We start from the raw sequence: 13,255 nt of genomic DNA, 5'->3' as shown, positions 1-13,255 counted from the left end.
TATATTTATATATATATTTATTTATATATATGTATATGTATATGTGTAATTTCAGAGTAGAGGCATATTGTGTAAATTGAATGGCTGTGTTGTGAAGCAGTATACAGACAGAAAAAATAGCTGTAGTAGACAGAATAATTGCTTATAGGAAGGGAAATATATACATTTTTCTGAGACAGATGACTGAAGGCCATCAAACCAACCCTAAGATGACTCAGGAAAATTTACCAGGAGTAGCATATGTACACAGGGAGACCCTTCTGGCATTACAGGCTATAAATTATGGTTATTCTTAGGAGGTAACAAAAGAGGTTCTGTCAGCTCTACAATTACTTTTTATTGGCAGTGCGCTTTCAAGTCAAGAAAACATTGGCCGAAGTTCAAGACCAAGATTTGGCTCAACTGCCACCATAATTTTTGAGAAATGTGATGAATGTTCCTCAAGAAATAGTTTCCTCAGAAAGCCACAAAAATGTGTCCAGCCAGGTTACAGGATATCTAGAATGATATCCAGAGGTTACTTTCCTTGAAGTAACCATAGGAAATTTCAGCAGATGACATTTTTACCTGGCAGACTGGCTGACAATCTCAGACAAAAAGATTCTTAACGCATGGGAGTGAACTGTTGCATAAATAGTGATGGATGTATATGCATACATAATTACCCAAATCTCAAGCATTCATTTGCAAGGATAAACTGTTAAATAAAGTAAAAATAAAGAAACCACCCTAACAGTGGAAGAAAGTCCTTTCAATATGGAGGGAATTAAATGTTGGGCATTTGGTACTAGGCTCAGGGTTGTGCTGCACTGACCATAAATTCAGTCAATAACTTCCCATGCAATAAATTCAGTCAATGTCTCATACTTGCAAGCCTGAGTGAACATCTGATTACATTGAAGACAAGGAGGGTTTTTCTTTTTCTCATTGCTATCAGCAGAGGCAAGATGTCAAAAGTTCAGCTTCTGCTGTCATCCCTAAAAATGTAGCCCTGGAATATAACAGCAGTAAAACACATAGGGTTTCTAATCTCAGTTCGAGCAAACTGTATTAGTAAACATTCATAAACTAACCTTTAGCTTACCCTTAACTTAAACTTAAATTAACTGCAGATGCCTTACGCAAAATGCACTCTTTTAAAGGGATCACTAAAAATCTTTAGAGTTGTAGCAGTTATTGGGAATGTAAAAGCACACTTCCATAATTATTTCTATAGTTCTATAGTTATAAAGAAACATGGGAAAAACTTTAGGGAGTTCCAGAAAATTCCTGTTTATAATGAGATAAAGATATTTATTTGACCACTCAAAACAAAACAAAACCCAACCAAAAAAAAAAAAAAAACCAGGAGAAATAATAATATGTGTCTTTACAATATCGGTACAATTGGATGACTGTCTCTGAGGATGCAGGAATGTTAAACAGATTTAGGGAAGGAAATCTTTTTGCATCTTATGGCTGGATCAGCTGTACAAGCTGGCAATATTAATGCACTCACTGGTAGCATGGAGTTAATTCAGTGAAATATCTGGAGACTCAGAAGTGAAAGAAATTGCAGCTAGAAAAGTAGTTCAGCCCTCTCCTATCTGGCCCGGCCTCTGCAAGCTCATATTCCTGCCCTTTGCTTTATCCTTTTCTTGGTTACAGAGAGTTTTAGGTTGGTGAATAAACTGGGGGATGTTTCCATCTCTGCATCAACTCCCCAGTGAGTTCTTGGTACTTTTAATTTTGATATGTGTGATCAGATATTTCTTCCTCCCATTCATTTCCCAGTTATTTTAGATTTTAAATGCCTGGCATACTCTCAAGCACAAATCTTAAATTTGGCAATATTGCTCGAACAGACACATGCTTAAGAAAAGCAGAAGGTTAGACAAAACAGGGTAATGAAAGCTGTATTTAAAAGAGCAGGAAAGAAACAAAATGAAACGTCCCTAATTTGATAAGATTGCTGCAAAGAAATGAACTTGTAGCTTGGTAAAATTTGGGACTTTTTCATCTGTAAAGGTTGTAAGAATTAATGCCTACTAGCTAAGGTTCCAGTGTATTTAAATCATTCTGCTCCTATTTAACAGTACTTCTGGAAAACTGTGAATAGATACACAAATTATCCATGGGTKTTTATATTGAATACAACCTTTCTGAGGCCCTGAAACATTAGGAGGATTTTTCTTCCCAAAAGAAGGTTAGATGAATTCCTGATTTAATTAATTGCTGGTCATCATTAAAATCAGGGCTTTCTAAGGTGTTAGACCCAGATGTATCTTCCTATTACTAACGTCTTACGGTCCCATAGTACCTTCTATACAAAACATACATCACAGGGCAGGACAGCAGACAAAAGACATCGGGATAACAGGAGATACCAGATTCCTATTTCTTTAATGGAAACATTTTGTTATAATTTGGTTATGTGATCTTCTTTAAATGTTTAAAAGAAAATGTACATAATAAAAAGCCAAAGGACACCAATGAATGTAGCTATTTTAAATGACCAAGTCATAAAAGAAATAAAATACATTACACAAATAAACAAGGGTTATATCCACAGTCATGAATACTCACTCTCCTCTACACAAAAACAGCAATAAATAAAATCACATTATATGCAGATAGTTCTACTTACATCAGTACAATATACTGTGCAGCTTTCCATTCGTTTTCTACTAGACTGATACTAGGTCTTCCGGTTGTCCAGTATTTTTGCATTAATAATGGACAGTATCACCCAAAAAAGGGGACAGAATTCATGTCCACAGTGTCTATCCTGAGTCCTTTTAGTTTTGTGATAATTACAGCCTATGCACAAGAAACACAGCAAATTCTACCCATCGCCTTCATCCTGCCACTTTTCCCAAGCACTTTTGGATCTGTGCAGTCCAGGAGATGCTGCTGCTAGGTGGTACCCCAGCTTTTGGTCTACTGCACTCTGGCCAGGTTCTAYGCACCACTTATATCCCATTTAAACTTTTCTGTGGGATTTAAAAGGTGAACAGGCTTTTTTGACAAGCCTTTAAGAAACTGGGTATGGAACAATAACAACAGTGTACTGTACAGAAAGAGTTTGATCCCACCCTCAGCACAGCCAACAGTATCTTCACGGGAGTGTCGTCCATTCCTGAGTATTTTCCCTCTTCCTTCTCCCCAGCCCAACTGCACAGATCCTTTCCCCCTATTTTCATCAGATCTTTTCATTTCTTGCATCCTTTATTGCAGAAGTCATTACAACATCTGCCACAGAGCTACAACAGGGAGGTACTAACTATGAGAAGAACTATTAATCATCTCCAGAAACGGCGCCAAATATAACTGTCCACAGATTAGTAATTGCAATATTGGCTTTTCCAGTGACTCCTATATCACACTGATTACAGAGCTCACAGAGAAAGAAGCATCTACATCATCAGCGGATACGAATCAGMGTAGCTGTGCCCATCGCAGCAGCTGAAGGCTTAGGGTAACATTAGCAAAATCCGGGAAGAAAACTGTGCGTTCCAGTTAAAATTATAAAAGAAACCCTAAAATGGTGATTTAAAAAAAAAAAAAAAAATTGGTATGTTTCCTTTGCTTGCTCAAGTGTTTTCTAGAAACATTCACAAGRCAAGAACATCAAGCAACAGTTCACAGAGAGTAGATTTTAACCTTTCAAAGATTTAACACCTAATGAATCCACGTATGATTTCAGAAGCAGTGTAGCTTAAAATACAAAATTTAACCCTGTCAGATTACTTAGAATATTTTGGCTTTGATGTAGAATATTAACTTAGTGTTTAGTGAGAGATTCTGAATGAACTCTAAGCCTCACCTTTCGAAAGCCAATTTGTATGCTGTAAATCTGGTGTACGTCAGTTAAGAGGCACGTGGAAATGTATATTCTGTAARAAGTAAGAGCACAATAAAAGAAAACTATGTAATGATATACTGGACATAATTGAACACTAGTCCAAGAAAGCCTCCAAGCAGGGCAACACGATCTTCTTGATCAAAATCAGCAATAGCCTTGTAAAAAGAGCAGCCATAACCATCATCTTTTCTTTTTGTATGGGTGAGAAAAAGGGAGGGCTGCATCTAGAAGGGATTTAAGGCTCCAGTGGGGCAAACCAAAGTGCTCTAAGCTTCCTGTCATTCTCTAGAGGAAAAAAAGACACTATCAAACTCTCCTGCACACCTTGTTGACTGCACAGACAGCCCCCTCTGAGGTCTCTCACAAGTAGCTATTTGTTTTAAGTTCAACAATCATTTGCCACCAGTCTCAGTGTTACGATATTAAAATATCTGAGAATGGAAAAATAAACAAACAAGCCTTTTACCATGTGAACTCATTTCTGCCTCTAAGCAGGGATATGCACAGTGCGAACACTTCCATTCTTCCATTTGAAAGGTTTCACATCCTCAGAAACCTTCCTGTGCTTTCAAAGCAAGAAAGTAGGGAGRAAGGGATTGGGAGGATGTGCAGTACATATCTGAAGGCAAAAATTTTTCCAGCATTTCTCTAAAAATATATTCCAGAAAAAACTTCTACGTGTCTTTGTCTCTGGGAAAGACTGACGTTGCCTYCTACAAAGCATGCACCTTGCTGACATTTGTCCCTTGATTGGTCATTGCTGTGACAGGAGTTACTAGGACATGACCCCAACCAGTAGAATAAGTAATGACCATTAGAACTTCATTATCTGTTGCTGTCTGTTCTTTGTGACCTCTGCTTCAAGGGTCACTAAGTTTGCTGTCATTAGACAGCATCAAGTAGGGCAAAACCAACAGACATTGACTGACATCACCGCCCAAACAAACTGGGCCGAGCTACAGCCCAGTCCTGCAGCCCAGTCATGCCCAGTAATTGCTCTGGCTTTAATGGGCCTGCCCCAATACTCACAATATGCAGTACTTACACGCTAGCTGAAAATAGCAGGTTAAACTGCAGAAAGTTTTTGGTTAAGCCAATTTTTCTACCTCACCTGGTCATTTACAAAGACAGGTGAGACTTGGCAATTCTGGGTCTAAAATGTCAGAAAATGGCTGGTGTGGAGTAGGGCCAATGCAAGTTGGTCAGCAGGTCAACAGCGTGGCAGGCACCGTCGAAGGCTAAGTGATATAAAAGCCACATCTTAGTGAAGAGGGAGCATTTCTGAGTAACATATGGAAAATGGTTGTCTGTCTTCGAAGGACCTCTGAAGCTACAGAAAAAGGCATGAAGAAAACAGGGAATTCAACAGTTTTCATTCTAGGAGAAATGGAGAGAAAAATCTCATCTGCAGTATTTATAGAAACAGCAAGGTTTTACGCTCCGAAGCATAAAGCAGGGGAGTGAAGGATATGAAACTGTCTTGAGCTCCGGAAAAGGTGGCCTGAATTGCCAAAGAAATTTATGACCAGGACTATTAGCTTCCTGTCTTTGATGTCTATTCCTGGCTTTCCAGGAGCATTATGGCATTCATGAGGTGAAAATCACTCCGGAGCCAAGGTCAGCTAAGGCTGATGCAGCCTGTTCTACTGCAGAGCTAAGGAATTCACTCTGAACTGCCACAAGATGCTGAGTTTAAACCTGCAGATACTTCACTAAGGGCCTGCACTTGCTTCCATTAAGTCAATGTTTTTGTTTGGTTGTTTTCTTCTTTTCAATTAGCTTTAGGAGTGTGACTGAATCTCCAAGTCCAAAAATTAATTAGAAATTAACTGCTCAATAAAACACCCTGTCAGAGAACATTCATATTTTGTCCTGCACAACTCTCATCCTCCCAGAATTTTCAGAGGATTAGCCCCATCTTATTAATTCTCAATTAAAATATAACAAAAGACTTCCAAAAATGCAGTAAAGCATTTCTTAAAAACAACCTGAAAATAGATCATTAATATTTCCTCTATTTCTGGAAGTGAATGAATATACCTTTTTAATAAACTGAATTCTGGACACAATCCTGCACGTCTGCATGTTGAAGATACAGGGATGGCCGCYAGATAACTTGGCTCTAAAATGCTCAAGAAGAGACCCTGTTACACTGAACAGTGTTAAGCAACTGAAAGAATTATCTAAATTAGCAGAAGATGTCACTTTGACAGAAAAAGCCCTGCAAAGCTACAAGTATGTATTCGATTAACAGCCATAACTGTAAGACTTAGCAATAAACATATGGACTATGGGGCCAGCCTTTCTCTGGTTCAAGTGCATGGTGAAATTCCCTTTTGCTCAACTGGGACCAGGACCATTTGGCCCCATGGGAGCAAAGCACTTAGAAGCTGAATTTGAGCGTATTTTAAGTGTGTTCTAAAGTACTGGGTTGAGTCAAGACCCTCCTTGTGCTGCTCTGTAATACAGATGTATGTTTGCAATATGGGCCATTTGCTGCAGCCAGAAATGTATGTTTTGAAAATCCTTTTGGGAATCCATTATTATTATTTTGATTAGACATTCCCTCACAGAGGTTGAAGCCTAAACATTGTGGCATTGAGCTAGTGCAGATGAGCCAGAAAGGAAAAGTGCATTCGATGGTAGAGACTCTCTCCTCTGAATAATCTAAACTCAAAGCAGTTTGAGAGCTCTAGTTCCGGGAAGATCTGGGAACTATTAGCAACAGACTTGTGAACAGTGGCTGAGAAGAACAAGTTTATGCTATACAGGAATCTACTTAGATGAAATGGCTCAAATGATTGGAAAATTCTGGAAAAAAAATCCTACAAAATTACAGCGCATTGGTCTAAAATGTTCTAATGTGTAAGACCTGTTCTACCTACGGAGGATGGTGGGAGCTGCTGGGATGCAAAGCTGTGGCCAGACCTCGGACTGCACTTCACGAGCAGACAAAACAAATGCTGAGGTCATGACTAAAAAYATTTCGTATAATTGGAGATCAAAATTATTATATTTTTAATTTCAAAGTGACCTTTAATTACACTTTTTATGTTTGTTTCTTATTCTTAGTTAAAAGTGACTCAAAAAAAAACTATCCTAACAATTTTTTGTCCCAGACAGATCTATCCTGTTCCAGATCTTCAAGTCTGATTTAACAGTGCTTGGAACAGGAMAAGCAGCAAATCTACACTGCTGCAATGCTCCTTAACTAGGGACTGGGGGAGCGGGAGTTCAGACTGAAAGGTACATCAGAGCAAATATTTCTGAAAAAGTTTATCCTTGAAATCATATTGTCTTTTCTCTGCACTTTGAAACATTTTTCTTCCTTTTTCAGGGACAAAGTAGTCAAATGGATGAAAGAAAGTGACTCTGAAAGGCATATTTTCAAATCAAACTATAAAACTTCTCGAAATTACCTATAAAAAAAAAATTTAATCATACTCCTCCCACTCCAGAGTCAACTGCTTGGAAAAAAATAAGCATTTCAGAAGGTTGGTTCAGGTGGCAAGGAACCACCACATACGGCAGAGACTGCAATGTAAGAAACAGTGAAACCAGTCCAAGGAAATATCCGTGGGGCCTGCACATACAACATCAGCAGATAAAAGGCAGGATAAGGAAGGTAAAGCCAACTTTTGCTGTTCACTCCCTTCCAACTACCCCAGAATGGTTTCTGTGAATTTACCCTCTAGCTTTTCAGAGTGTGAGTTTCGCAGAACATGGGGCTTCAGTGCCAGCTTTGAGGATAACATTCATATAAAGCGTAACTGTGAAACCCGAAAGTTCAGTTTGTGAAATCAGAGTAAGATAAACAGATTCCACACATTAGAGTAATATTCATAGCTAGGTTTTCTCAGACAATATTTGTATGGTTCTTATTCATCACGTTTAGAGTATGCACTGTTTGCTTCCATTTGTTGACTAGAAAGCACAGAGCTCTCCTCTGTCTAGTATGAAATAACCTATCAGTAGCTATCAGTAGCTAATTCATCACAGATTCAGTCTTGCTCCCAATAAAGTTAATGGCAAAATTCCCAGGACTGCTCATGGCAGCAAGATTAAAATCAGCCCTAGAGTGGTGTTTTACCACCCCGATCATGAAGGTAGTTCTTTGTGTGTTTAATTGTACATACATGAATAATTGGTCTCTCTGACTAGTCTCAGCCTATCCAACRTAGGCAAAATTATTAATTTCAGGATCAGGGCAATCATATGGACAATTGTATGAGAACATTTGCATTGGTTAAATAACTATTTGCATGTTCCACATGCCTGGAGAACAGAGTGGGGCAGAAAGCTAGTTATTATCCATAACTCCCTTCTCCTCACCAAATACTGATTTTTAAAATGTATTTACATCTATTTACTTTCTCTGCATGTTACTGCTGTCATAAAAAATATGTCTTCAAACGTTCACTCCCCTTAATTTTTAATCCTACCAAAGCAAAAAATAGATATTTAATAGAAAAATACAAGATAAAAATACCCTAAAAACAAAATGTTAGCATGGAATGTTCTTTTTATACAAAAAGACCCTCTTTTGATTTGCCTCAGCTATACAAACACTCCTGTATCTTTCATATTTACATATTCTGGATGTGATCCTGTACTCACTGAAGTTAATAGGACTTTGCCACTGACTTCACTGGGGACAGGGGCAGGCTCTTCATGGGCTGTGTTTGCCTCTCCAAGAGAGAAAAGATAATGACAAAATACACATAAGACTGAAGAATTAGCTGGTCCTCCCCAGAGGCTTTGATTGTCGGCTCCCATGCTACTTCATTCCAGTGGGACTCCATGGCCTTCCCTGGAGCTGCTCCTGGCTCCCAGCGTGTCCGAGGGAGAACCAGTGCCTTTGACCACCGTGCTGCACACACAGGCAAGGGGTGACCCGTGTGTGTTGCCTTAATCTGAGTTAATGACACCCAAGCGCCGGCTCCCTCCCATGGCCAACCCTGCACCCCCTGGAACCAACAGCATCGTCCAGTGACGCAGGATCCTACCCCAAATTAACCCCTATTTTCACCTTCACAGCAAATCAGCACCTGTGTCTGTGAAACCACATCCGATACCCACAAGTGAGATGTCATTGAGGAAGGAGGCAGTAGGAGCTTAAGAAAAAGGGAACAGAAAGAGGCATTTCCATCAGCTAAGCCCAAACCTGCTGCCCTTAGCATATGCCTTAAGAAATACTGTCTTTACATATTAAGTACATCTTATAAGATCAAACTGTKGCATTTTCTTTTTCTTTTTTTCATGAGATGAAAGGCCATGTGGCATAATGTGATTAGTAAATCATTCCTGAGCTTCTGAAAGAAATTAAGATAAAATTACTGCTTAAAAGAGTGAGTTCTTTGAGAGCCTCTTCTTTATACGCTGCTGTCTTTGGTTGTGTCCATTTCCCTAATTTCTTTTTTTCCAGGAAGAATGGGATTATTTTCCTTCTCCTTTATGCAGCAGAAAAATGAGATCTAATGGAGTCTTCTCRCAACTGTCGATGTTTCCCCATGTTACAGTCCTCCTGTCGAGTTCGTCTTTCAATAGTTATTCTGTATTTCTTTCTGCATAAAAGGAGAAGAACAGAGTGAGAAATCCTTCTCCTGCTCTAGGATAACAGGACTTCCCTCATAGAGAATGCCTGTAGGGGACAGCTAGGGTCCGGTTGAAAAATGAAATGCRACAGAATGTGAAACCCTGGTCAAAGATTAAAGTAGTTTGCCTTGAAATATGTCACCCAAGCCCAAGAAGGCCTGTTAGTTTCTACACAGCAGTCTCAAAGCACCAAGGCACAGGCATTTGTTTCTTTGAAAATTTCTGATCTAAGTGATTGGGAAGCTTTTGTGAAGTGGCATRTGAACCGTGTCACATCACTGCTTTAGATTGATCAAAGCCACATTGCTTCCCTGTATAGAGGGGCACTTTCTGCAGAGTTCAAACAACTGCACTGACTTTATTCCACTGTATTTCTCACTGAAACTACTTTTTAACTAACTGACTAACTCTCCCCTCTCCCCRAGGAAAGCTACCATGTTTATAATGTCAGTGGAGGCAGTAAGCTGAACTCAGAAGTGAGCTGTGGAGGACAGCTAAGGAGTAAATACAACAGCTCCTGCAATCGCTCCCAAGCACACAGTTTCCAGACCTGCATTTTCTGAAAGTCTGAGCCATACAGCCTGATGCACCATGTTTCATATACTTCTTTTAAAGAAGAAATGAGGAGCTTGACCTTATTTCTCCTTTCAAGGGGTGCAATCAGCTCTCCAGGGTTAAATTCACCTGTGCACATTCAGATGTCTCCAATGTGCAGATCCATCTGAGATACCTGCACCCACATTACTAGTCAACAGAGAGAAATGTCTGCTTTATAGGAGACATTCTGACCTGTTTTACTGCACCAAAAATGTGCCTATTTCTCCCCTTTCACCAAAAATAAGAGACTAGGTGTTGAGCTCAAGTGTGGATATCCACTCTTACTGACACCTAGCTTTGCTCACTTAAATTTCCACCCCAAATCTTAGTGCCAGATGCTTAAGAGTTTAAAAGTAGTTCCTACACTGAATGCTTTGTATAGTTTTATACTAGCTAAGGATGAATCTTTTGCCACATATCCTGTCCCCACCCACAAAGTCCCTTTCATATCAGCTCTAAAAGTTATCATCTCAGTTTGGGAACGTATAAAAAAATGTAAGAGTTTATAACGACATACAACATAGATACACCTAGGTTTTTTTTTTTTTTTTTTGAAGACAGCAATTTTGCCTTCTCCTAGACAAATTTTTATATRTTTGGATCTTACATAAGCACTAAACATATGCATAAAATGCTTTTTCCCTAGCCATAGTTTTAACAACATGGACAGCAAAGCACCTCTTATAACGGTGSATTAATAGGCCATGCATCTAGCACCAGTCATCCTGTGGAATTTCAGTTATAAGTATTTGATGAATAACCTTGGACTCTGAGACATTTTGAAACCGTGGATGTGGGCTGGTGAACTACAGCAGGTTTTCSTTGTTTCATTTTATGTGTTTTATAGGTAATTCTTTTCACTGAAAAAAATTATTTGACTGCTATATGCAAAGGTGAATTCCATTCTCCTACTTATCTTTTCTGCTCCATGCTATAAGAGGATAAGTCCATATACAGGATATATRTTCAGCATATACACGATGCTGAACAGATGCTGCAATAATTTGGTCCTTCGGTGCAGGATCAACTCTTAACACTTTAAATTTGCTGACCAACGGTGTAAGCATTATTTTTCATAGAGGCATGAAACATCAATCACCCAGCACCGATGCTGATTTATTAAGTTAAATGTACAGTTTTGAAATCCAAGTGCTCTCTTAAACCAATGCAGAAATGTCCTTGTAGTTTCCAGAAGAACTGCTCTCAGTGATCAAAACTAAGCATGATACCAGGCAAGTGATATAAATCTCTTGCCTGATCACAGACTGCACAATTAAGCTGACAAGGAATACCAAACAAAGGCAGCTTTCAAGGCCAAGGCTTTTTATCAAGGGAGCTGTGAATGAACGGAACACACTGGAATTATTTCCTCGAGTAAAGTTACTCCGAGATGCAAGTGTTTACAGGACAAGGCTCCGAATCCATAAAATGATTTGGATATGCACAAAAGATAAGACAGCCAAAGTGTGTTCACAGTCTTTGGTGGGAATTTTACCACAGATGATTATGGTGCCTCTCTGTCTCACATCTTCCTCACATCAAGGATGTGCTGCCAAGAGCTGAGAGGCTGAGATAAAGACTAAAGAGTTTAAGACGCTTTCAATTAATTGGACTGACCTGAAAAAGTAAAAAGCCATTAGCAATCCTGCTCCGAGCAAAGCGCCCACAACTATTCCTGTGACCGCTGATTCTCCGAGACCACCTGCTTGAAAGAGGGAAAAATAAACGGTCAGGGTTCACATTGAGAACTATTTGCATTCACGTATTCGAAAATACACAGGGCTAGGAAATGAATGACCAGCATCAGACAATAACAAAAGCCATTCAGAGTTCAGGACTCCGTGGGAACCTTTTTTTTCAGTTCCAGTTCCTGCATGTTTATTTTTTTGTCCCTGCTTTCCTTGAGGTTTTAACAAGCCCCCAAGGTCAGTGCCAAATGAAGTCAGAATYGTGAAGATGTGATATGCAGGGGTGTTGTTAAGAAACTGTTCTGGACAGTTTGGTCTGAATCACAACACCTGGACTGCAATTATAGCAAAATATGTATTAGGAATCAGTACTGAGTATCACCCAAAAAGTCTTGTTTCACCTGGTTTAGCATCATAACCGACTATCAGCCAGGCTTGCTAAAATTAACATATGATTATTCAATGGCTTCATAGATTTTTCTGAACTTATGGGGTTTTTTAGTTTTTTTTTTTTAATTAATTTTTATTTTTTTTTAATTTAAAGCCACAGGAATTTTGCCTTGCCCCTATTCTGAAGGGGGGCAGAGCCTCCCTCGGGGTGGCAAAGGGGGAGCCCCAGCGGGGACTGTCGTTCTCAGGGTGCAAGGCAGCTCCACAGCGGGGGCATTTTCAGATGGCTGCAGCCTGCTCCTTCTCCTTGCCTCTTCAACCACTTCTGCTCCTCTGACTGCACTCTTTGCAGTTCCTYCTCTCAGCAGGGAACATTCATTCTCCACTGGGAGAGCAAACACTGGGACTGCGCTTCCCCCACATGTTAATTATCAACATGATTATTCTYTATTATGCTATATCCTTTGTTTCCTTCTTTCTGACTAATGACTTCTGATTTTACCTTTGAGCACCTGGRAGGGCGCTGGAGCCTGGCGTGAGGACGCAGGCATCCTGATCCTGATTGCCATCCTTATCAGCTCAGCAGAGTGACGCACACCACGTACTGCCCAGGACTCTGGCTTCCCAAACGGTCAGCAGAGACGCAGTCATGACAGCTCCGTTGGGCAACTGCACTAAGCAAAATAATGCAGCCCCTCGTGCTGCACCCCGGCATGGATTCCTCACATGGATGCAAGCATTACATCACTAAACTTACATGATTTGCACGGCGTATTGTTYGTGTGCTCCGAGACACGGCTCTCATCTAGTCTCAGCCTGCCGTGACTCCAAGGATATTTCACRTTTGATCGAATTTCAAAACGCCCCTGCTTTCCGTAGTAGTCCCCGATCACCTATGCCAAAAAAGAATGCAATGCATGGAAAGATTTTCCTATGAACTCGGGAAAACAGGCAGGAGGTGCATGGCATCGCTGGAGCTCTTGTGGCTGGATGTTGAAGGACGGAGAACAGGGCTGAAGGGGTCCCCGGGAGGTCACTCCACGCTCTGCCCGAGGCAGGAGCAGAGGAAGGAGAGCATTCCTGGCAGATGCTTATCTAACCTGCTCCTACAAGCCTCCAAAGAYGGAGTCTTGACAGCTCC

At 40.1% G+C, this 13,255-nt stretch overlaps 1 protein-coding gene across 1 annotated transcript in view; it reads right to left on the bottom strand.

Annotated features, from left to right (window-relative positions):
• Positions 1-9,161: 9,161 nt before the first annotated feature.
• NPR3 (natriuretic peptide receptor 3) overlaps positions 9,162-13,255 on the bottom strand; it is a 33,995-nt gene continuing 29,901 nt past the window's right edge. The window contains exons 6-8 of the mRNA XM_026038765.1: positions 12,872-13,007; positions 11,654-11,741; positions 9,162-9,408 (exon numbers count right to left, since the gene is read on the bottom strand). Coding sequence (XP_025894550.1) covers positions 9,297-9,408; positions 11,654-11,741; positions 12,872-13,007 — 336 coding nt within the window. The 3' untranslated portion in view covers positions 9,162-9,296. The remainder of the gene's footprint in view (positions 9,409-11,653; positions 11,742-12,871; positions 13,008-13,255) is intronic.

The sequence above is a fragment of the Nothoprocta perdicaria genome, unplaced genomic scaffold, assembly GCF_003342845.1.
Source record: "Nothoprocta perdicaria isolate Ctin4 unplaced genomic scaffold, notPer1 scaffold_1, whole genome shotgun sequence".
Lineage (NCBI taxonomy): Eukaryota > Metazoa > Chordata > Aves > Tinamiformes > Tinamidae > Nothoprocta > Nothoprocta perdicaria.
The sequence above is the reverse complement of the archived record's forward strand: the minus strand, read 5'-3'. Positions and strand labels throughout refer to the sequence as shown.